Raw genomic sequence first — 26053 nt, forward strand, 5'->3', positions numbered from 1 at the left:
CTTTGCAATTTGCTAGTTACTTCCTGATAGCTAAAAAGAAATTGACTTGCACATTACCATTCTCTCCACAGCTAACCAATGGTGCCACATCAACAGACAACAAAAGATCCAAATAAAATGGGGCAGAAAAAAGGAAGGGAATTCCAATTCTTAGCTTTATTTAAGATCTCAGTTGATGTATAATGATATGTTGAGTTATAAAAAGTAAAGTGGCTTATACAAAGTTATGCATGAAATATTGTAGCACATCACTTGTGTCTAATAAAGCAAGACGGACATCATGTTTGACAGCAATGAGTAGTAAACTTTACAAAAATATATATGAATGGAAAATCAAATATAATACCAGTATTTAAGAAATATTATAACAAATAAGCTAATAGATAGGCTAAATAGACGTTGGTTATCAACTTCTGATATTTAACAACATATACAAATATATACACTAACAAATCCTAAAAACATATAAGCTAATAGATAGGAAAGCACATGATGGTCCTACACATTGCAAATATATTAATTATAAGGGTGTAGACATCCAGTCTTCTTATCAATATTGAGAAGCCATACTGACAATTACATTATCAATATAACAACAAAAGTAAAGGAGCTGTTGGACATATTGAAAACACTAGAGAACATATTATTGTTGGAAGAACTAGGAAACTGGCATTTGATAAGTTCAGTAAAAGGGGTCCATGATCATTAGAGCAGGATCAGGAGCCAAATAACACAGGAAAACAGCAAAACTGTCGTGAAGAAAAATATATCATTCAATTTGACTCAACAATCGGAAAGAAAATCCACCATGCTAATAAATATAAAACATTGATCATTCCAAATTAACAGCCAACTTGAACCTACTCAACAACATTATTTCTAGTCCTTACATTGTTCATTCTCCACTGAAGGGAAAGTATATGATGCCCCCAGTACTGTAAAGAAATAGTGGGTCCAAAAGTAATTCCCTACATAGCTGAAAATTATGATCCAAAGATGTGCCTGCCATCAGAAAGAAATACATTACAGCATGAGCCTGAACAGAATTTAACTCGAAAAGCAGTCGAAAAGAAAAGATAGCATCCAAATGATATGAAATGAAATCAGGGAGTGACAAGCAGCTCAGATGAATCTAAAAGAAAATACCTTTAACCAGTAACGATCCTTCAAGGGTCTGCCTTTATCTGCCTGTGACATATAGTCAACAAATCAAAGCTTTGAACAAGCAAAACACACAGAACACTCCGATTATCAAAGGTTCTTACGGCAAACAATCAAATCAGACAAGATTATGAGCATAGGTGTATAGTAATTAAAACAGTCTGAAAGATGAAACAAAATATTGACCTTTCCCACGAGTACAAAGGGTATCAAGAACGAAGGGACCGCTGAAACTAATCCCAGAAGTAAATACTCCAGTTCAGTGAAGCTCTGCAACCAGATCAGTTTATTAATACAATAGAAACACTAGCAAGGAATTCATCTAGGACAATTTTAAGGCAACTGAAAAAAAAACATATACAGAGATAAAATGTTTGAAGAAAATAGCCAAATATCAAACTACATAATTTTACATTATCCAGAAGGAAAACAAACTACAGGTCTGTGATAGAATGAAAGAGGCAATTGGTCAGGCAATGCCCATCCTATTCAATAAATGCAGGACATTTTCTCAAGACTGTGAAAATCCCCTTTCTGCCGAGAAAGGCATGGTGGCAATGTCATGTACCACAAGTACTTAGAACACTTGCCTAAAAGCAAGTAAAAGAAAAAGACATTACTTAAATAGATCAAACCAAAAACAAGTTCGGATTTTTGACTGTCAGCCCATCAATCCACATCAATTATATACTTATTTAATCAGAAACTTCCATTCATCACCATTCAAGCGTTGAAAAATCACAATCTAGGCATTAATACATGGTCAAAGAACTCACTTTCCGCATCAAAGAAAGACAACAAGAATTATCATGAAAACCAAACAGAGAGAATGAGAAGCATGACAAGACCTCGTAGAGCTTGAAGGGGACGACAATGCCGAGGCAGAGAGTGAGCCAAAACGGAGTGTAGAGAAGGAAGAAGGCCTCAGCCCAGCGCTTACTGGGATTGGAGGCGAGCCACAAGCTACGATCGATGGCATCGGCGTTGTTCTTCTGGGTTCTCGGTCGACCTACAACGAAGAGAAGGAGAAACCCTAAAAAACGAAGGAGAGAAGGGTTGGGCATTGGAGTGAGAAGTGGGGAGGTGAGGTTACCGCCCATGACGTAGTATCGGATCCGGGTCGAAGAAGACGGGTAAACGGATCTCCGGTTCAACGCCCGCAACCGCCGCCGCCGAGAGCTGAGTGGGCACAGCACTACCGGTTGCTTTCCACTTGAAGGTACTTGTCACTGATTACGTCAGCAATCACCATCGATCATTAAATTGTAATAAATTTATACTTCAGAAATTGGGGACATAAAGCCCGTCTAGCTCAGTTGGTAGAGCGCAAGGCTCTTAACCTTGTGGTCGTGGGTTCGAGCCCCACGGTGGGCGTTTATTTTTTTATTTTTATTTTATTTTTATTTTTTTGACAAAATGGTCAATTTATATGTCAGTTCGTGCGCACCATGAAGATTGATCATTCGACTCATGCAGCATCGCTTTTGACTACTAAAAAATTTGAATCATTACGTCCATGCAGTGCTGTATACGGGCGGCTGACGCCTCTCGATCACATTATTTGTCTACTTTTTCTCTATTAAAATGTTTAATTGTCTAATTTTGTCGACAAAAAAGAAAAATTATATGGCAATTCGTGCGCATGAAAATTGATCATTCGGCTCATGCGCACTCACTCTACTAATATGAGAATTTATTGTTAAGCCCATTCTCATAATGGGAGACCTAGCACTATTAATTAATTATTTTTTAATTTTTTTCTATTAAAATTTAAATTTTAATTTTTTTTAATTATTTTTTTGACAAAATGGTCAATTTATACGTCAGTTCGTGCGCACCACTCACTCTATTGATATGGGAATTTATTGTAAGCCTGTTTTCATAATGGGAGATCTGACACCATTAATCATTTTTGTTTGACAAAGTGGACAATTCATATGTTAAGTCGTGCACACTATGGGGATTGATCATTCGGCTCATGCGCACTCACCTGATATAGAAATTGACTACAAATCTGCTCCCATAGCCAGAGATCTAACACTATTGTGTATAATACATTTTAAATTTTGAACAATGAAGGTTTCTATAAAACACATTTTTACAATGGGATTAGTACCACGGGATCAAATGGCATTTGATTGTGTGGGAAATATAAATGAAAAGGTTATGAATTTAATTAATTTTGTATTTAATATATGGCATGTATTAAAGTGTTTTTTTGATAATGATGATGAGAAGAAGGCCATTGAGTTTCATAACCCACATTTAAGGACACTAACTAGAAAAGTATCTGTTGGGAAAGAGAGTGGGTGAAAGTGATTATATGCATTCTAATTCTCTTTGCTTTGAAAGCAAGAGTCCATCTTTATCTCTATTTGTATGGGGTCACTTACGTGTAGATATGTGTATTATATGATTATATTTTATAATAACATTATTCATAACATGTGGGTTAGGTTAGTATAGTAGTTGTTTACCAAATGATTTAGATTTTTAAAACATGAATGGAAATTTACATACGTTTACTTTAGATCTAAAATTATTTATTAAAATAATATCAATTAAAAAACAAGTTCTAATTTTGTGGATTAGATCATGCAGTGCCACATTTGTGAAGTGTACCGGAAATTAAAACAATGCCCATTTTTATTTAATAAAATTATTTTTTTATTATCTAATTAGATCAATGACTACTTCAGTTGTTAATACTATAAAAATAATAACTGGATTAAAATACATAATTTAGTAAGCAAAAAAATGAGATTTCAATAGCAACAAAGCTGGTTTATATGTTAGAGATTTTGGGTCACTTAAACAAGTAATTTCGAATTCAAATCATTATATATATAAAAACATCTTGGAAAAGATCTATCTTTATATAGCTTTTGATACATACATAGTCCAGTCCGATCAAAAACAATAAATAAATAAATGCATAAATAATAAAAATTCAATAACCAATGGTAATTGAAAAGCAAATTCCATAATTAAGAGGATGATTTAAAAAAAAATTTGATAATACATGAAAATTATCAATAACAGTAAGATGAAAACACATGGTTCAATTTAGTTAAAAATAAAAATTTCAAAAAAACTAACGTGATTCAAACATAATTTTACTTAAAAAAATACGTTTAATAAAGTTCAAAATTTATCAATAATGATGGTACAAACTACAAACAAATATATTTTGGGAATTAAAAGCATTATAAATATTTAGGGGCAAGGCAAGTAAGGTATGGTCCTTCAAACACATATAGGGATTGTGAGAGTGATGTGTCAATCATTGCTCCCCAACGAACTCCACCGCAACATTAATTGTAAATATATTTGTATGGCAATAATAATACTTGAAGAGATGGCCATAATAATAACATTTTTTTTTTTTTTAGTTTTTTATTTATTGAAAAATAATGGCGTGTCTTTCTCTCTAAGTTATCTTTCTTGCATGGGAAGTGGTATAATACATCACATGATGATGCTAATAATATTAATAATAATGCACACTTTCAAACAACCATCAATTTTTTATTACAAAAATAAGATAATAAAGCTGCTGTTTCAGACATGAAATTTATATTATTAACGTGTTTTTTTTTTAAATTTTTTTTAAATTTGATTTGTGTTGTGAATGTAATTATTCAAAATTAATAAAAAAGAGGATATAGATGGTTATAGTTTATATTTAAAAAAAAACAATGTAAACATGGATATTAAATACAAATATTTTTTAAATAAAATAAATAAACTATAATTTATTAAAAAAGAACAACGGGAGATGACTGGACACAAAGACATTTACTGAAAGTAAATTAACAAAATTTTAAATTTAAAAAATAAAATATCCACCAGAAGTAAAAAAAAAATCTACAATTGGTTGGTACAAGTGATAGAAATTTTGATATTTTAAATAAAAAATTTTAAATTCAGATTTTTATAAACGGAAAAAAAAAATACTATTTGAGAAAGATTTATTTCTTTGTAACCTTTTTAATACCTCATTAAGGGCCAGTTTAGACATGAAGTTTTAAGAAAACCAATCAGTACAAAAAAATAATAATAAAAATAGATCCATTTAAAAATAAAAACTGCTTCTACAGTCCTTTTTAAACCATGGGACTTTAATTATACATATTTTTAAGCAGTCAAGGATAATATTGTTAATTTACAACATCATTAATTTTTTTAAAAAAATAAATCATAATGACAAAATGCATTTTAAAGAAATAAAATTGATAATCTCTCCCTCTCTCTTCTTTTTATCAAACAAACACTATAAAATTAAATAAAATACAACTTATTATTAATTTAAAAAAAAAAGAAACTTCTGTTTTTCTGAATGAAAATGAAAACAATAAGAAAAAACAAAAGAAAACTATAAAATATGCTCTTATATCCCAATTATCCACTAGATCACTCAAGTGGTCCTTCAAATCAAAAACCATTTCATTGTATTAATCAACTAACAAGCAAAGTTTTTCTCATCAATCCAACAAAATTATTCACCTCTCAAATCAATCCCAATCCCAATCCCACTCAACTAATCTCACTTCCAAATGTTTTCATTCTCTCCCCCCTCAATCCTTCCTTATATTTCAAGCATCCAATCCATTTTCCGTTTTCCATTTTCCATTTTCCATTTTCCATTTTCCAAATTTTTTCTAATTCACTTTGCTTTCTCTCTACTCACGTACCTTCGACGCCTTAGGTTTTTGGCGGGAGCCCTGACCCCACCGGCAATCAAAACCCCACCAACTTATATACTACCATCCATATATTTACCTTAACCTGTACCCACGGAAAAAGACAAATTCTCTCTCCTTTAAATCTGGAACTGACCTTGTCCTACTAAAGGTGCAGGATAAGCTACGATGATCCTCCGTGCCACCAAACACCACACATTCTCTCTCTTATATAACGAGTCCTTTGTCTTCTTTCTCTCTCTCGTCGGAGCTTGAAGGTCCATCAATGGAGTTCTATGCCTTCGTTTGGGCTTTGATGATTCTAGGGTTTGGGAGCAGTGGAACGAAGCGTAGCTCCATGGCGCTCACGCCGGATGGGCTCACGTTGCTGACGTTCAAAGCGGCGGTGAGCTCCGACCCGGCCAATGCCTTGGTGACGTGGAACGAGGATGATGAGGATCCTTGCCGATGGCCGGGAGTTTCGTGCGCTAACATTAGTGGGAATCCTCGTGTCGTTGGCGTCGCCGTCTCCGGCAAGAACCTCTCCGGCTATATCCCGTCGGAGCTCGGCTCTCTCCTCTATCTCCGCCGCCTTAATCTTCATGGAAATCGCCTCTCAGGTCACATTCCGTCCGAGCTCTTCAATGCTACTTCCCTTCATTCGCTCTTCTTGTATGATAACAACCTCTCCGGCTCCATCCCTCCGTCTCTCTGCGATCTCCCCCGGCTCCAAAACCTCGATCTATCCAAGAATTCCATCTCCGGCACGATCCCACTTGATCTCCGTCACTGCCGGCAGCTCCAGCGGTTGTTACTCGCTCGAAACCGTATTTACGGTGAGATCCCTGCCGGGATCTGGCCGGAGATGGAGAGTCTCTCTCAGCTTGACCTCTCTTCCAATCAATTCAACGGATCGATCCCGACGGACCTTGGCGAACTCGGATCCCTCGTCGGCACACTCAACCTCTCCCACAATCACTTCTCCGGTGAGATCCCGACTTCTCTCGGCCGCCTCCCGCCGGACGTCAGCCTCGACCTCCGGTTCAACAACCTCTCCGGCGAGATCCCGCAGACTGGATCTCTCGTCAACCAAGGTCCCACTGCTTTTCTCAACAACCCACTCCTCTGCGGATTCCCACTCCAAAACCCCTGTCAGAACAACGTGGCCCCAGCACCACCTGGGGGACAGATTCCATCTCCGACAACGGGTACCCCACCGGAGAAACACGGGCTCCGTCCAGGTCTCATCATCCTGATCTCCATCGCCGATGCAGTCGGCGTAGCCCTAATCGGGCTGATCGCTGTCTACGTGTACTGGAAGGTGAAGGACCAGGGCAACGGCTGCAGCTGCACCGGCCGGAGCAAGCTAGGTGGCGATGGCAACAGTGCGATCTGTGGATGCTGGCGGGCTGGGATTGGTTCAGATGAAGGGGAATCGGATAAGGGAGATGGAGGAGGAGGAGGAGGAGGTGGAGAAGGAGAACTGGTAGCTATAGACAAAGGATTCTCATTCGAATTGGATGAGCTATTGAGGGCATCAGCGTACGTGCTGGGGAAGAGTGGGTTGGGAATTGTATACAAGGTGGTGCTGGGCAACGGCATTCCAGTGGCGGTGAGGAGGTTGGGGGAGGGTGGGGCGCAGAGATACAAGGAGTTCTCGGCGGAGGCGCAGGCAATTGGAAGAGTGAAGCACCCGAACATAGTGCGGCTCAGAGCGTACTATTGGGCGCAGGATGAGAAGCTTCTCATCACTGACTTCATTTCCAATGGGAATTTGGCTACTGCTCTTCGAGGTTAGTACTACTACTCTCTCTCTCTCTCTCTCTCTCTGTTCCTCTTATTTCCCTCCATTTTCTCTCTTTTTTATTTATTTATTAATTTCTTGATTGAATCCTTTTCCAATCTGAATGCTAATTCGTTTTTATCAATGAAAACAAAAAAATAAAATGAAAATTGCTAGTTTTGATTTTAAATATTTGAAACAAAATCTGAAATAAAGAGTAGAAATGCTTCTTAAAAAAAAAATTTTGGTTTTGTAGTTTGGGGATATAGTTAGTAATTGTCCATTCTGAATTAATTTTTTGTTTTAACTTGAATAAAGTTTTCTATATATTTTTTATTATATCTATATCACTAGATGGAGATGGTTAGGCCTCTGTTTGGGAATGGACCACTTAGCCTGTTAATTATGTTCTAAAGAAAATTGAAAACAAAAATGCAAAATGATATCTTATTGCATAGATTAAACCCTTTAATTTGGGATTGACATACTTGAATTTAAATGGAAATACTTCACAAGATGTTTCTGCCTCTTTTTATACTTAATTACAGTTAGTCATATAGCTTAGCACAATTTAGATAGTGTTTACACTTTACATAGAGAATAAGAAAGGATGAATTATATATATATATATATATATATATAGAAAGGTAGAAAGGTTATCTTTTGCTTTTGATTGGGATAATCAGTGGACACCTTGTGTGAGAGTCATTGAGCGCAGGCTTTATTGTCAAAGGTGACCCTTTGAGTAGGCTAAAGAAGTTGCAAAAGTGTAGGTGGAAACAAAGGGGTTAGACTGGTTAGTCCTTTTGAGTGGTATCAAAGTTTGAACCATGAAAGGTTGTTGAGCAGCTTTCCTATTCTTATATGGAGTAGATTTATATATATTTGTAAAGGAAACTAAAAGAAAGAGGTGGGCTGGTGGTGGAAAGAACCATTTGAGCTATAAGGAATCTTTTTCATTTTTCTTAGTGTCAGGACTGTTTTGTCTCAAGGACTGATGAATGTCCTTTTGTTGGCTACCCACCGCTCATCCTTCTTCAATATGTTCACGAGGCAATTGGGTTTATGTGTGCTTTGTGCTTTCTAGTTTCAGTGTCAATGACCGGTAACCAACGATCAAGTGGTCTGTTGGTAGTCGGATCTCTAATGAAACCCTTCATAAGTGGTAGAGTTCGAATATTAAATGAGAGTGCATTTCTGGGAGTGAGTAGTGGTTATGTGCGGGTGATCCCAGCACTTATGTGTGCGCGGACCCACTCTCACTTGCTCCGTTGAGATTTGTGCATGTCTGCCTTTTCTTAACTGCTGAGACGCTCATTTTTGGAAAAACACTAATGACTGGTTTCAAACTTGGTCACATTGCCTCATTAGGTTGCCTGGTATTTATGGTTTTTATTAAAATAATGGATGATAAGATAAGATCTTTGCTTTTTTGACATTTAGGTAATGTTACCATTTATAAACTGTGATGTTGCTCTTCTCATCATGACCTCTTCCTTTATTAGCTGTAGCCTTTTATAATAAGAAATTAGTATATATATATAATCCTCTGCATGGTAGTTGATTAGGTTATGAAAAGTTAGGTTACATTGGATTTAAGACTTTGATTGTTTGAATTTGTTTCAAATTGAAAAAAAGACCAGAATTTAATTTAATTAATATTAAATATTAGTATGTTTTAAAACAATATTAGAAAAATATATTTATTTTGTTAATTTAGGGTGTTTTATTGTCCCACCATTTAAAAACCATCATAATATAAAATTTAAAACAATTTTTTTTTTTAAAAAAAACCAACATATACCTTTCTTTTCTGTTTTAATGTAAGCTCAACAATATCATGTCCTCACTTTATATATTATAAATAAAAGATCGAATATGCCGTGAGGCCAACATATACTTCTAGAAATATTCCCACATAATTCATTTTTTTTAAAAAATAATAATAAATAAATAAATAAATAAAAAAATAAATGCAGGAAGGGCAGGGCAAGGAAGTATAACATGGAACGCAAGGCTAAAGATAATAAAAGGAACAGGTCGAGGTTTATCTCATCTCCACGAATGCAATCCCCGGAAGTTCGTCCATGGCGACATCAAACCATCCAACATCCTCCTCGACGCCGACTACAATCCCTACATCTCTGACTTCGGTCTCATCCGCCTCATCTCCATCGCCGGCAACGAAGCCCCCTCCTCCTCCTCCTCCGGTACCCCCGGTGGCTTCATCGGCGCCGCTCTCCCCATCTCCAAATCCGCCCCTCTCGATCGCCCTAACCCTTACCGTGCGCCGGAATCTAGGTTTCCCACCGCGCGCCCGTCCCAGAAGTCCGATGTCTACTCTTTTGGGCTTATCCTCTTTGAGATGCTCACCGGGAAGCCGCCGGAATTCTCGTCCCCGGCGACGCCGTCGACTTCGACGGCGGGGAGTGATGGGGTGCCGGAGCTTGTTAGATGGGTGAGGAGATGCTTCGATGAGGCGAAGCCATTGTCGGAGATTCTGGATCCGGTGTTGGTTAGAGAGGTGCAGGCGAAGAAGGAGGTGCTGGGGGTTTTCCACGTGGCGATCTCGTGCACGGATTCGGATCCCGAGGCACGGCCGAGAATGAAGGCGGTGTCTGAGACTCTTGATAGGATTGGTGGTACATGATCAGATCGAGCATTACATAGTGTTAATTGAGATGATGAAAATGATGAAGATAGCGATGGTATATGAAGATTGAAGAGGGTCTTTGTTTTTTTAATGATTATTGTTCTTATTTTTATTTTATTTTATTTTCTTTATTATTTTTTTTTTTAGGATTATGAATGAATATTACATATAGTCTCAATTATCAAGAATATATATATATATATAAGGACCAGTCTATTAAAAATGTTAGTAGATAATAATTCTACGAACAATCCTATATCAACCATTGGATATGAATCCAATGGTAGATCATCCAGTGGTGTAAACAGTAATTTACACAGTTAAATTCACCCACTTCTTTTTAAAGCAGTGTGCAATCTTCAACCACTTCTTATGCCTGAATTTTTTTTAATAAAGTAGATAAATAATATTATATTTAAAAAAGAAAATGTACGGCATTTAAAAACATAAATAGTGATATTCTAATGTATCCAAATAACTCTCGATCATGAGAATGCTTAAAATAAATATATTGATATTTATTAAATACATAAAGAAGGATGACCATTGGTTAAAATATTGAGACCAAAATCAGCTTTAACCCTTGTTTAAATACCATCAATCTATTATTGTATGCTAACTATTTCATGTTTCTACATATATATATCCATACATTATTTAAAGGCATACAACACTCAATAACTTTTAAGACGCATTCTCTAGGCCGCTTTATAACATACTCAAATGCCCAAATACAAAACCAATAATGGTGCTTTTTATTACCTGAATGATACAATGAGACGGAGTCAATGAGCCTGCCTCTCTTCTACACACACTTATCCTGCGTCAAACTAAATCAAACAAACAAACAAACAAAATCTAGAAAAATCTCTCATCTCCAAATTACACAAATTAGAACTTAGAACAGATCCTTATACACATATTGAACATGATCTTCTTCTTCTAAGTCATGCCATTTCTTGCTTGCTTGCACAGGTGCAGTTTGCTCGTTCTTCGGTGAGTTTCTGTGAAACAAGACCCAAAGGCAGATGATGTTGATCATCAAATCAAGTGATACAATTACAATGTAATGGTTTCTTTGAAAATCATACTTTCATGGTATTAAATATAAATTGTTCAAATTAATGGCAAAAAAAAGTTCCAACTCAATTAGGAATAATATGTAAAGAGAAGTTTGGAGTTCCTCACATTTGTAAAATGCTAAAGAATCAAAATGAATTACTAAAACATGAGATCGAGATATCAGGAAATAGAAGAGCCAAAATAATGCAGTTACAATACGAATAACTTGAAAACAAATTGGGTAGCCTGGTCTACATGCATCTGTTCATTCAAAGAATATTTCATTTGTACTCTAAACACACAATTTTCTTGCATCACCACTAATATTGCTGGCAACGATGTGAATTAACTAAAAAACTAAGAAAATCATGTAAGAACAGTAACTTTTGATGGCATAAGGATACAGACAGGCTAAAGAAATCTAAAATTCCTTGCAAACAAAATAATCTTGTAATCAAGAGAGGCATTAGAAAATAAGTGATTCAAACACACCTGAACTTGGCCTTGCAGTGTCTTGATGTGCTGAACAGCCAAATCTAGCATATCTGATGTGTTTGTTTGCTGTAAGAATTCAGCAAGCAGATTATAAACCAGTATTCATTTCATTAATTTGATAATACTAGTCTTTTGAGGAAAAGATTTAGTGAAGTGTTATACTATGATGCAGAGCTAGACCTCGTCTTTTGACAATTTATATAGAATCATACAATCGACACCTACGCATGAAAAACCATACCTTGTCCATATTAGGAACAAGTTCTTGCAGCTTTCTCAACTTTTCACTGATTCTTGTTCTCCTCTCCTGAAATTGAACACATAATAACATTGCAATAGTTGGACACACATTTAACAATCAAAAGTATGAGGAAAATTCCAAATAAAGCTGGAAAGGACATGCTTATTGATTTAAGTCATTAACTCACTTTTTCTAAATGATAATATGCATAATATAGGCAATGATACTTTCTAGCTTCTCAATTGTTTTCAACTGCTTCACAACATTTATCATACATTCATATTAAAAATCGAATGGATAATTTGGAGCGCTATAATACTTTTGGATCCTGGAAAATTTACCCTCTCGGCTATGCTTCTAGGATGTGTTGCGCATCCACGCTTGGCTCTGATCTTAAAAGGGAAGAAATCTTGCTGGCCTTGGAGGAGCTTCTCCACGCTGGCCATCTCGAGTGATGTTTTTGGCAGGCTAAACTGAAGAGCATTAATAATGATTTAGATACATGATTTTGTGATCCATTAAAATAGGTAGAAGAAAGAAATAAATGAATAGTAATCCTTGTATTTAAAAACATAAAGCTAACCGGGGACAGGAGAATAAATAAACAGCTCGAAAGAACTAAAGCAATTCAGCTATTGTACAGCATGAATCACCAAAAATGCAGTCACATGATAAATAGTGCAAAATGTTGTTCCCTACTATATATATATATATAGGGTACTATTCTTTAAAAATGTTTGATAATAGCCGTTAAATTATCATCTAATAACTGTAGTATACATAAAACTTAAAACTGTATAAAAATACTGTTGTTTACTGTACATGTGCATGCTTATTATTTGTTTGTTTGTTTTTTTAAAAAGGAACTTCTCAACTGAGAAGCTGATATATGCTTATTATTATTTGTTTGATTGTGTTTAATACTGTTTGGTGTAACAGTTAGATGCAAAGTCGATGACACCGGGACGTCCCTAGATTTTTTCACTTGATTTAAATTTTAGGGATGTCCCTTGAGGATGTGCCCTCATATATATATATATATATATTTATATATCATAAATACTTTTCCAAATTCTAAGTTTCTAACAAGATTCACAGATTTTAAAAACCATTTTTGGAAACCACTGAAAATACCTGAGATTCAAGGTTGTTAAGACTGTGGATTGCATCCCCATTATTATCTTTTATCCGTTTGCTTGGAGCAGAAAACACAATGGAATTTGTCTCATCCCATGAGCCAATTGGAAAGTTCTGAATGTAGGATTGTGCCACATCTTCAGTACTCTTCCCATTGCCAATGCTGTCACCTATGTCGGGTATGCTGATCTCAGAGATTTGTGAAAGAGAATCCTGTCTTGAAAAGCTCAACTGGGATTGCAACCTTCTATTTGCCATTGAACGAACATCATCTGCACCCACTTGGGAGTAATTACCAAGCCCCCTGTTAACAGAATAACCTGTCAAACAAAAAAAGCATGCTTGAGTATTTTTTCTTTCAGCCACTCCTAAAAAGGCAAGATATTCTAGCCGACAAAAAATCTACAAGATCATGATGGGTCCACGGAAACATGTTCTGGGAAAAAACACAAATGGGAAATAACAGTAAAAGGAGGGAATATATAAAGCCTTACTCATTAGAATCATAATACAGTAAAAAGATCCAATAACTTCCGTAAGCATTCAGATTTCAGGAGATTTCTGCTGCAACTATACCAAATAGCCAAATCACATGCGTTTCTGAAAGTAATGATATGTTTCCTCAAAGACAGCACCACCACCAATATGGTGATACAAAGATTCCACCAATGCAAGTCACAACCCCACATGATTATGATTATAAAGAAGACCTTGGCAAATACAAAGTGTCAGTTGATTAATGCCTCAAAAAGAAAACATCATTCTAGTTCAAGTGATGAATTAGACAAATCTATTTGCACGATAACCTCTAGTTCAAAAAGACACTTCCTTTCAAGATAATTCATCAGTGCCAGATCTCACAACTACCATCAAGTAGCAGCTAAAACTAGGCACTTTCAAAGTTCAAATCATTTCTCTACAACAAAAGTTCCCCCTTGCACCCAGAATCAGACTCAGCGACAAAAAGCACTAGAAGCCAACAAACTTTTCACATCTAAATAATTAAACAAGCAGCTCCACCGAGAAGCAGAAGGTCCAAACACCACGGCCTCAAGTCTTCCTTATTGGTTGGCCAGTGAGTGGACATGTACATCTACATACTGTTTGGTTCCCTGTGGCACGGGGTAAGCTTGTGTACACACTTGCAATTGGCGTGCATGTTATTGTTGGGTGTCCTTACCTATGAAAACAACCACACCCAGACACCCTTGTTTTGTGCCCACTCTTCCTAACCACACCCTCACGTGATGTGGAAAAACACACCCCATCACCATCACGCCTATATATAAGTACTCTGACATGGGTGCCACTCTATCCACCACTATCTCCACACACACACACACAGTCCTGTCTTACTTTTCCTTACAGTACTCACTTCTCTTCTCATAATTTAGTGCTTATTAAATATTTTTTTTTTTTCAACCAAAAATATCAAGTAAAAGAGATGGATAGAGATTTTGTCACATTTGTGTTTCATTTGCAAGTTGATATATAAAGGAAAAGTAGAAAGAGTAAGAAAACATTACAACATAAAAAGGAGCCATTTACTCCACTCTAGCAACTAGCAAGTAGGTTATTATGATCCACTTGAAAACATATAAAAAATCTTGTTTCAGAATAAACTACTACCGCCTCTTATTTAGACTAGTTTATTTAAGAAACATAAACCAATCTAAAAAGTAATCATAATAAAAATCTTCTTTTTATTAATCTCAACAATGAATTTTCTTATAATAATCCATCAAACTATAAACCTTTATATATATTATAAAAGTTGACACAAGACAAAGACAAAGACAAAATAATAAACCATTATAGTCAGAAATTAAAAAAAACACACACACACACATGGCCCGCATTGATTTGTCTATTAACACAAATAAGCTACTATTTTTTTTTTCTTAATCTCAACTATATATATTCTCAAATAATTCAAAAAAACATAAAAGGTGGTCAAATTTCAAACCTTTTTTTTGGGTCCAATAACATCAAACATTACAAAATTCCAAAAAAAAACACACAAACCAAGTGAAGCAAAACGCAAGAAAATCATAGCCTCAAACTCCAATGTCCACTAACAACCTGGAATCACTGTCACTTGACAAGACCCAAAGAGATAAGACTAAGATTGGGTTAACGATCCAATAACAGGCTACACTCATCGAACCCAAGGGCAAAAGCGACATTTCACCGACCACCAGTCAACGGTAACTCCACCCCGTCACACGATGCTAATTTTTTTTTAAAAAAAAAAGACACTAAACGACACGTGGCGATCAGTGACTGGCTAGGAGCACGTGCCATGTGTGGTGCACGTTTGCACCGCCTCGAGTCGAGGTTAATTAAACTAACTCGCAGACGATCGATGAGCATTAATAAAATAAAATATTCGCTAAAAAAGCGGGGAAAATTATTCGTGTAGATCGGGTGTAGAGCAACAAACAGGAAACACACAGCAAGATAACCAATAAGAAACAGCCACGTATGAGAGGAGGAGAAGAAGGGAAGAGAAGACTGACCATTATCGAGCATAAGATGGGAGAAGAAGCCGGCGGGGGAGCTGCTGTGGCGGATGAGATTAGGGCGGTGATCGATGGCGACGGCGGCGGCGGAGGCGGAGGGGAGGGGATCGAGTGAGAAAGGGTGAGGATCGGGGGAGGGTTTGCAGGGGGAGTCGGAGGAATCGGCGGAGAAGAAGCGGGGGATGAGAGAGGGGTGATCGGATCCGATTGGAGTGGTGGAAGAGGAGGAGAGGGTTGGGGTGGGAGTGGAGGAGGAGATGATGGATTCGGCGATGGAAGCGAGGAGGGAGCCCGGAGCGGAGCCATAGCGAGCGAGGCCGGTGGGAGGGCCGGAAGAGCGGTGAGGAGATGGGTACATCGATCGGAGTGGGAGCTGCTGGGGATTGGGTTTCGTTGGGAGAAGAGGAAGTGAGGATGGATCGATGGAGCGAAAAGATGGAAATTTTTTGAGGGGGTATTTATAGAGGGAGGGAGGGAGTGAAAGAATATTTTTAAGACAAAAAAACACACACACACAAATAAGCTAAGTTTTAGGGATGGTTTTTTATTTTTTTTATATTTTTATTTTAAATAATGATAATAAAAAATAATATATATTTATTGTAAAAATTTAATGCAGTGGAGTTATACCCTGCTCCCTTACTAAGGTGTAGGGTAAGAGAGCAATTCTTAAAAAACGTGGTGCATTTTTATATTTCTTCTAATCTATAATTTTTTTATCTGTAATTTTTTTAATATCAATAAATATTTATTATTTTTTTCAAAATTATTTTTAATATTCTATTCAACTCTATTGTTGTAATTAAATATGAGAGAAATGTGAAAATATAAATTACGATTAATTTTTAAAAAATAAATAATTTTTTTATAAAATTTTGTGAAATAACTCAATTTTTTTGTGCCTAATTAATTACAACAGATAAAAAAACTGAAAAAAATACTTATTTATTTTTTAATGAAAGAGATGTTTGTTTTTTTGTTAAAAAAATAAATTTTTTAAATAATAATTGTAAATTTATTTGAAATGGTTTAGATGCTACAGACAAATGGCAAGTAATTCCGAAGTTTTTTTCAACTGAATAAATGAAAACTTAAAAAAAAAAGGTTGTGAAATTTAAATAACTGACAAAATAAATAAATAAATAAGGAGTAAACCAGGGAATTTTTTTATTAAAAAAAATCATGTTCTAGTTTCACTTTATAAAGTTAACATTGAAGATACTGTTTTGATGGACAAGCCATTCAAATATAATATATGATAAATGCCAAAAAAGTCATGGAAGAGCATTTAAGTGAGGTTTGTTACCTCCATTAACCTTGATATTTCTATAGCAGTCCAGCCAATCATGAGTGCTTGATATGTTTATATATTTATCTAATTCTGTTATATTAAAAAGGTAATGTTTTATAATCCTCAAAAAGAACTGCAGTACACGCAACTGCATTAGATGAGTTTTCCCGTGCGCGTGATATATTTAAAAATTCTGTATATATTTTTGACAAAATATTTTATTTAGAACCTTGTAATATAATTAATTTATTTGACTTCTTTATTTTAATATTTGAGAAATATAAATCCCTTTTTAACTTTTTAGAAACAAATTACATTAGAAAAAAACTCATATTTTTTAAATATTAAAAAAAAAAAAATTAAAAAGATAAATTAATTACATTAGAATGACTAAATAGAATATTGTACCTATATTTTTAATCATAACTTATTCGCTTTTATCCCAAAAAATTTTTGTTTCTTCCATCAAAAACATGATCTAAAGCCATCCAAATTTTTATGTAAACCTTTTAATGTTAATCTTATAGATCAACCTCTCAAGTCTCATCTTTTTTATTTTTCGATATAAACATTAAACAAACAATTCAATTTAATGAATAAAACCGTATTATTACCAGCACAACTTTTAATAATTTTTTTAATAAAAAAGGTTTTAAGGTTTTCTTTTTAATAAACATAGATTAAAAAAATATACTTCAAAAAAGAAAATATATATAATAGAAAAATTACAATATTATAAAATAAAAAAAATTTGATAGGAAACAATGAAAGTGGGTGGTGATACATGTGAAGCCTAGTAAATGGAGAGTCTTTAATGGCTGTCATCCTCAACTGAGATTTATTATCATCATATCACTAAACTTTATAATATAAAGTTACGCTTAAATTTTTAATTTTATATGTGATTTTTCTTTTCTTTTTTTTTAAAAAAAATTCCTGTGATTTCATGAATACTGGTTAACCACAAACATGTTAAATTACTTAAAAATAAAATAACCACGGTAGAATTATCATTTCCTCATGAGTCATTAAAACTTATACAGTAATACTATCCACAAAAACCAGTATAATAAACTTTCATGAAAATTTTCTATTAAACTTGAGCTAAACCCAAATTACACATGATAAATTCAATGAAAAAAATATAAATAAAGAGTTTAAGAAAATTTCTTTATTGAACTTGAGCCAAACTTGAATTGCACATGATACAACCATCTTAAGATATTAATAAAGAGTTTCAAAAGAAAAAAAAATGCATGAAATGTAAGTTAAGAAGAAATAGGAAGAATAATATTACCACAAGTGACTTGGGAGTTGAGGAACAAGAACCATGCAGAGCTTAACATGGAAACAACATGAAAGTGATAGTTTAAGGGATGACCTTCAATTGATACCTGCCATTTCCTGTTAGGGTGTTGGCCTGTTAAATCAATCAATAATTCCAAAATTGAAGTAATGGTCATGTACTTATGATTTGATTCCTTTTGTCTGTTAATTTGGGAGATATAGAACCAGAGAATAGATACTGTACCTTGTTCTTCAGTAGCAATCATTTACAGTTGCAGCACCTGTTTTTAATAAATGAATTATTAGGGTTTTAGATTTATCTAATTAATCACAACTTAATGTATATTTCATTTAGACAATAAATAATGTTGCTTAAACTAAGCTTAATGCTGAAAGCATCAGAAGCCACCAGAGTGGTACTTTCTCTTTAGAAGTACATAGAAAATAAAATAAAGTACATGTTAATTAGGTCATACAACTATGATTGTACTTTGAAGTAAAGGAACCAATCAAAAATGTCCCCACTTTCTTTCTCTACGACTTTAAGAAGATGTAAAGCCTTCTCTTCTCTCTATATATATAAGAATAACTTATGAAGAGAAAATCTGAGCTATCATCAGAGTTCATAGATGAGGTGACAGATTATTAATAAATTAATCTTTAGGTAATCACCACTCTTTAAAAATTGAGGATTAGTTTAATGTAATCACTATCATATGACATATTGACAGAGTGATGCATGACTCATTCACAATTAAAAAAATATGTATGTATATCCTGTTTATTTGTTTGTTTCTAATTAAAAAAGGTCTGGATGTGAGCCTAGAACCACATACATCACAGTGACCAAACAGGCTTAAACTTGATGTTAACTTCCTATTTACCATTAACCAAGTGATAAGATTTTGTTCAAGCATGACTAGAAGTCTTACCGTTTAAAGATATCAATTGTCTTGAGTGACTAATCCAATTCCTAACAAGGATAGATCCTCTTTCAAGGTATCTGCATTTTTGAACTGCAGGCCCACCATTCCTGCATTTTTTGCTGCCTCAACATTTGTGATCCTGAGATGACCAGAAAACCAATTGAAAGGAATTACAGAAAAAACTGTGTTCTATAACATAAGTGGATTCCTTTTGGGTTTAATTATGGAATAAACAAACATCTTAGGTTTATGATTAATGGCCCTGGATCAATTTCAAAGATCTCTATCCATTTCTTTTCTAAAGTCATGAGTAACTGATGATTTCTAGAGGCTTTTCCAAAATTGGGAAGATAAAGACATCAATCAAGTTCAATACCAAAGGATTGTAAATTTTCTAGATGTCAAGGGAAACATCAATAAATATGTTTGTTAGATCATTTGATTAGACCAAGGAAAGGTGGTTCTTTCTTTCTGAGTGAAAAGGGACAAGGGATGAAGGCTGAGCACAAAAACATATTCTGATGAGAACAAAGGTATCAAGTAATACCTATCATCAATGAATACACAATTTGCTGGATCAACACCCAGTCTTGTCAAGACTTCAGCATAAGAATCTGGAGCAGGCTTCCTTTTTCCTGCTTATGAAGAAGATGTCTTCATAAATTAGTATTCAGTTTATTAAGTCCATGAAATGCAGAAAAATTCCTTTTGTGGATAAATTTACTATTCTGGATCTCTGGTAAAAGTAGAAAGAATACTGTGAATTCACTGGAGTAAGATGCATAGGTAAAACATGAATTATTAGGCTGTGGCACAGTATATTAGAAGCTGTTTCCATGCTGGGTGCTAGTTCGAGGGACCTGAGGGAAAAAATATTCATAAGGTGAAAAAATTTTACCAGTTAAACAAGAACAGAATGTCCAAGACAGATACTTGGAAAGTTTCAGTTTCTCTTCAATCAGCGTATACCTACAGGATGTTACAAATGAAGATTGAATTATTTCAAGCTCAAAAGGTCAAAAGAATAAATTACACAACCTTTTTACCAAATTGGGTAATTTGTGAAAGCATGCATTTCATAGTTGTTTAGCTTCAAATTCTGTAGCAATGCCTCAATGCCATTTATATAGCAATATCCCCTAACCATGCATTCTTTGAGACCTGCAAAAAAACAATCCAGCTTGTTGACATCAAAATGTCTGGATGCACAGGAGCAAATTTCAATTAGATTCAATGATTTGAGACACCATAATGATTCAAAAATTTATTTAAAAAAAGAAAAGAAAAGAAAAAGGATTCAACCTTGGAAAGCTATGGATGTTCCTAAGATATTCTATTTAGTATTTTAGTGTATCACATAGTGCAGACAATCAATCTTGAAGACAAATGATTATAAGAACTGTCAGGTGACAAAACATTCACTGATGAAATGCATTCAGAAAAATATGGGAAACACTGAAAGAGGAAGAAGACTTGATGAGTCTTAATATTCTACACACACACACACAAAGTATATAAATTTATGAACAAAACATCTTCAAAATTTAGTTGATCTCTCTAGTCTCTAGACAGTTAGAAATTTCATTACATCCTATAATTCAGCCATTCTTTTGCATTTCATAGTGTTGCTTTCTTCTAAGTAAGAAGGGTTGAAATTGTAATATGATGTTTAGCTATCAAGGCTAGATCTAGTAGTTCTCACCTTCCAAATCAAAAGGTCTTCCATCTTTGAAGAATTTTATTAGCTAGCTCCATCTGAAGCAGAAGCGAAGAGAGCTTGTTAAGTCAATTTGTCACCTAGTTCACTTAATCTCGAATATCAAAGATTCAATCTATCCAAAGGAAAAAAGAAAAAGAAATTTATCAAAATTTCATGAAGATGTAACAAAACAAAAAACGAGGAATATAAAAGAGAACAAATTAATAGAGTCAGAAAATTTCACAAGTAAACGACAGCTAAACTATATCTATTCTATGAAAAAAATTAGTTTTAGATCCACAAGACTATCAAATGGGACTTTATGAAGTAACCAGAACTGCAATTCCTTCTGTGACATCTCTGGGCTTTCGAGTTGAATTTGTGGTCAAAAGATGGAAGTTTCCATAGACTTAAATCCAATTCTTCTATCATGTTGTTCCTTCGCACATTACTGCTACTCAAATTGCAATCAATCAGATGCACATCATGCAAGAACCAAATGAACAAAAGATCATATCCCACCACATCAAATTAAAAAAGGGAAAAAGAACAATTAAAAGCAAGGTCACATTGAAGAGATGCTGGAGGTAATATGGTTATTCTCACTAAACTTTAAATATCAAAGAACTGGTGTTCTGATCCTTCTTTCCAAAATTACTATGCATACCTCACTGATCAGCCCTTCCTCAAATTCAACCCATGCAGTGGGGTGCTTTTCTTCCAAAATTTCTTTCAATGACATTCTGCAACAAAAATTTCACCAAACGAGCAGAGTAAGAAGCCCATAGCACGTACTTACAAATAAAGAAAATACTGGAAACTCTCAAACAAAAGAAAAGGAACATTTTGAAAGCCCATTGTGAAACCATAACCAAAGTTGAGATTCATTCACTAAAAGTAGTCACTTTATGGAATAGAGAAGTATATAATTAAGAGTACATATAAGTATATATATTGAAAAAATTCCATAATAAACATCAAATTACATACAAATAAGAAGGAAGTTATCAATAATCCCAGTCCAATTCATCAATATGCTCAAACCAAACATCTATCCAAGAAATTCAAAACCTTTCAACAATAAACAACGCAATAATCGAAATCCTCGTCATCCATTCATCAATTAATTCATAGCAAGCAATCCAAAATCCACAAGTTAATCCAATCAAGCAAGAGCACAAGACATAAAAGGGAATGGAGAAGAGGAAATCAGAAGGAAGCGAACTTGAAAAAATTGGGGACATCTTCGTAGAAAGGATCGCGGACAAGTGTGTCCATGACGTCGAAGAGCAAGATGGGCAGCTTCCGTGAGGCCATGGTGGGGGAGCAGCTGGTGGTGGCCATGGATCTCGTCCTCGAGAGGAGCTTGGGGAGTGGAACTGTGGCGCTTGGCTGGAAGAGCAATGCCATTGAGAGGAAGAGGAGGAGACGAAGAGGAACGATGACGGGTTCGTCGTCTTCGTTATTCCTCGAAGTTTTTGCGAAGACACCCCTGAAAAAATGTCTAATTTTGATTGGTTAAATAATTTGATGAATAATGGTAAATTTTTCAGATGTGATTTTTTATTTACTAAACAAAATATGAAAAAAAAAAGAATAATTTTGCCGTTGCTTAAGATGAAAAATACACGGTTTGATTAGCAAAATTGAAATTACCATAACTAATGGTAATTCGTGGATGGGCAGTTTGTTGGTGGTAATATTTTCAATTTACTGTCTTGTCGTAATATGAAAAAATTAACACATTTGGACTGGTGACATTGGTAATATTAATAATAATCTATGATTACTAACTTTAAAATATTATTAAAAATTATATTATCATCAAAACAGGTGACTATTTTCGATCACGTAGTGGCTAGTTGGTAGTTTGAAATTTTTTCTAGATAAATATGCTACAGCATATTTTATCAGTTGAATAAAAAAAATTAATTTTGAATGATTTTATTTTGGGAATATCTTTAATTTTTAAAAATTAATTTATTATATTATAATTAATTTTTTTCATGCATAAAATTTTATTTTATCTTAACTTTCAATTTATGCAAAATTTTAGATATAAAAGTTTTTTTAAAATTATAAAATTAAAATTTTATTTTTTAATTTCAAAATTAATTATTTTATCCTAAAATTTTATTTTATTTTATTTTTAATTTAAATTTATTCAAAAATGTAGAGATAAGAGTATTTTAAAAATTTTCACACATTACTAAAGATGAGTTCTCAACCAAACACCACAACATTTCTGGGTCTATAATTGATCTCATTATAGTGAATCAAACAACCCTTATAGGTATTAAAAAGTAAATTTTAAAATTTAATTTACTTTAACAAGGGTTTAAAACAAAAGAAAGATAGTTTTGAGTGATGCCAACCGTTGATTCATCCAACTCAGACGCCGATACAAACATGACTCTTTAGTTTTATTTTTTCTCTTGCCTATAAAGAAAGTAGGCACGAGATGAACAAGCATATAGAGGAGAACTCCATTGTGTAAGTGGCACTAAGATTGTCACAATAGACTGTGGGTTGAGCTGGAATGGGAAGATGTAATTCTGAAAGTGACGATTAAATCTAAGAAAGTTCAGAAACTGTGGAAGCAATCGCACGATATTCAGCCTCGGTGGAAGAACGAGCCACTGTTCGTTGTTTCTTAGAGCTCCAAGAAATAGGAGTGTTGTCAATGCAAATAATATATGCTGAAGTAGATGTCTTGTCATCCGGATTGCCGGCCTAGTCCGAATCAGAAAAACCAGAGAGCATAAATGTAGACTCATGATGAATATTCAAACCATGAAAAAGCGTCCCTTTTAAGTATCTAAGAACACGCTTTAATGCAGTTTGATGATGTGTAGTAGGCTTGTGCATGAATTGAGAGAGCCGATTGACAGTAAAACTAATATCTGGACGAGTTAAAGCCAAATATTGCAAAGACCCAACAGTTTGGCGGAATTCTATAGCATCAACTACAACAGAACCATCATGCAATTTCAAGGAGACAGAAGTAGACAATGGAGTAGTGGTAGGTTTGGCTCCAAACATCTTGGTTCATTCTAAAATGTCAATAATATATTTATGTTGACAAAGAAATAACCCTCTGGAGTGAGGTATGACATCAATTCCTAAGAAATAATTCAGCTGACCAAGATCCTTTAAGGAAAAACGTTTAGAGAGATCGACAATAAATTTATTCATGAAAGAGGTAGAATTGCCAGTGAGAATAATATCGTCAACATAAACAAGCATATAGAGGAGAACTCCATCGCGATGGTAAATAAACAAAGAGGTGTCAGCAATGGAATTTTCAAAGCCAGAAGACAGCAAAAAAGAGCTTAAGGCACTGTACCAGGCTCGAGGAGCTTGTTTTAGACCGTAGATAGCTTTGTGCAACTTGCGGAAAATTTGGCCTAGTCTTATCATTGAATAACGGTGGTTTTGCATGTATATATCTTCATGCATATCACCTTGCAAAAATGCATTATTTACATCAGATTAATGCAGTGACCGGCCTTGAGAAACCGCAACACAAAGAACAACGTGAACCGTGACAGGTTTAACAGCGGGACTAAATGTCTCAGTGTAGTCAAGAACAGGTCGTTGGTGGAAACCTTTTGTGACTAAGCGGGCTTTATATCTGGATATAGAGCCATTAGAATCCCGTTTGATCTGAAATAAACATTTGCAACCAATAATTGTTCGACCCAAAGGAGGTGGTACCAACTCCCATCTGTGATTTTTGTGTAAGGCATGAAGTTCTTCCAACATTGCGTTCTTCCAAGAAGAGTCCTTAATAGCTTGAGTGGCACAGGACGGTTCCATTGGAGGTGTCATAGGATGTTTGATAACTGAATAAAGGTGCTTGGGCTTGAAAATATTATTATGAGAATGAGTGATCATGGAGTGTGTTCGAGTAGAAATATGAGGAGAGATAGGAGATGGAAGGGATAAGGAACTTACTTGAGAAGAATTTCTATCATCCAAGGACACCACTTGCTCAGTTGAAGATGATGATGAAGAAGCAGGTTGGGATATAACAAGAGTGGAATAAGTTGTCATTGGAAGGTCTGAAATGGAGCAAAGAGAAGATAGATCATAATGAGAAGAAGAGGAAGATGATTTAGCATTGGAATATGGAAAGTGATGTTCCACAAATAAAACATGACGAGAGATAAAAATTTTATTAGTGGTGGGATCAAAACATAAGTAGGCACTTTGATTGTTTGAGTAACGACGAGAAAGACACATGATTTGGATTTAGCGTCAAGTTTATGTGAAGCATATGGCCTCAACCAAGGATAACACAGACAACCAAAAACTTTTAGTTTGTTATAATTTGGTTGCAGGTGAAAAAGGCACTCAAATGGACTTTTGTTTGAGAGAACTCGAGATGGTAATCGATTGGAAAGATAAACCATGAGCTTTAAAAGCATAAGACCAGAAACTTAATGGTAAGGAAGCCTGATGCAATAGAGTGAGACCAGTCTTGACTATAGTACGATGTCTTCACTCAACAATGGCATTGTGTTCAGGAGTGTATGGAGGAGTTTGAAAATGTTGAATGCCATTAGAGGAAAGAAATAATGTTAACTTGTTGTATTCTCCACCACAGTCAGAAATAGAGTGCCAAGATAGAAGTTTTGAAGTATTTTTCAACCAAAGATTTGAATTTAGGAAAAATAAGGTAAATATCAGTTTTGAATTTCATTGGATAAATCCAAGTGTATCGAGTGAAATGATCAACAAAAGAAACATAATATGTGAAACCATCAATTGATTTGACTTTGGCATGTCCCCATATATTAGTGAAAATAAGTTCAAGAGGAGAAGAACTAGTGAGAGTTAAATGAGAAAACGGAAGTTTATGCATTTTGTTACTAGAACATGAATGACACAAAGAATGCACATTAAAAGAAGTACATGGTAAAGAACTTGAATGAAGTAAATAACGCAGAGTATCAGAAGATGGATGGCCGAGACGTTGATGCCAAATGGAGGATGGTGCTTTAATGCCAACTAGAGCTAGTGCATGAGCCTGAATCAATGGTTCACCAGGTGGAAATAAGTACACACCATTGCTACTCCGGCCTTGAGCAAGTGGCTGCCCCGTTTGAAGA

The 26053-nt window shown here is 34.8% G+C and overlaps 4 protein-coding genes and 1 non-coding gene across 5 annotated transcripts; 2 read left to right on the forward strand and 3 right to left on the reverse strand.

The window, feature by feature from the left end:
* Positions 1 to 864: 864 nt before the first annotated feature.
* Positions 865 to 2369, reverse strand: LOC120270812 (cycloeucalenol cycloisomerase-like). The gene is made up of 5 exons (XM_039277873.1): positions 2255 to 2369; positions 2010 to 2170; positions 1348 to 1431; positions 1147 to 1188; positions 865 to 1002 (listed from the first exon to the last, which is right to left on the reverse strand). The coding sequence occupies exons 1-5, from the start codon at positions 2259 to 2261 to the stop codon at positions 880 to 882; spliced, it is 417 nt and encodes a 138-aa protein (XP_039133807.1). The 5' UTR covers positions 2262 to 2369; the 3' UTR covers positions 865 to 879.
* A 93-nt stretch (positions 2370 to 2462) lies between these two features.
* TRNAK-CUU lies at positions 2463 to 2535 on the forward strand. Its single transcript has one exon. It is a non-coding gene; the product is annotated as a tRNA-Lys (tRNA).
* Positions 2536 to 5710: 3175 nt separating this feature from the next.
* On the forward strand, positions 5711 to 10507 carry LOC120270656 (receptor protein kinase-like protein ZAR1). Its single transcript, XM_039277715.1, has 2 exons — positions 5711 to 7636; positions 9606 to 10507. Exons 1-2 carry the CDS (start codon positions 6130 to 6132, stop codon positions 10274 to 10276), a joined length of 2178 nt encoding a protein of 725 aa, XP_039133649.1. The 5' UTR covers positions 5711 to 6129; the 3' UTR covers positions 10277 to 10507.
* Positions 10508 to 10957: 450 nt separating this feature from the next.
* On the reverse strand, positions 10958 to 16183 carry LOC120270009 (transcription factor bHLH128-like). Its single transcript, XM_039277017.1, has 6 exons — positions 15734 to 16183; positions 13212 to 13534; positions 12419 to 12550; positions 12078 to 12143; positions 11834 to 11902; positions 10958 to 11283 (listed from the first exon to the last, which is right to left on the reverse strand). The coding sequence occupies exons 1-6, from the start codon at positions 16092 to 16094 to the stop codon at positions 11227 to 11229; spliced, it is 1008 nt and encodes a 335-aa protein (XP_039132951.1). The 5' UTR covers positions 16095 to 16183; the 3' UTR covers positions 10958 to 11226.
* Positions 16184 to 18102: 1919 nt separating this feature from the next.
* On the reverse strand, positions 18103 to 22424 carry LOC120270107 (flavin mononucleotide hydrolase 1, chloroplatic). Its single transcript, XM_039277128.1, is given in 9 exon segments — positions 18103 to 18431; positions 18559 to 18595; positions 19247 to 19379; positions 19788 to 19875; positions 20139 to 20277; positions 20280 to 20401; positions 20943 to 20985; positions 21598 to 21682; positions 22165 to 22424. Coding segments are annotated over 7 exon segments (783 nt in total). The 5' UTR covers positions 22350 to 22424; the 3' UTR covers positions 18103 to 18431; positions 18559 to 18595; positions 19247 to 19258.
* Positions 22425 to 26053: the final 3629 nt, after the last annotated feature.

The sequence above is a fragment of the Dioscorea cayenensis genome, chromosome 10, assembly GCF_009730915.1.
Source record: "Dioscorea cayenensis subsp. rotundata cultivar TDr96_F1 chromosome 10, TDr96_F1_v2_PseudoChromosome.rev07_lg8_w22 25.fasta, whole genome shotgun sequence".
NCBI classification, from domain to species: Eukaryota; Viridiplantae; Streptophyta; class Magnoliopsida; order Dioscoreales; family Dioscoreaceae; genus Dioscorea; species Dioscorea cayenensis.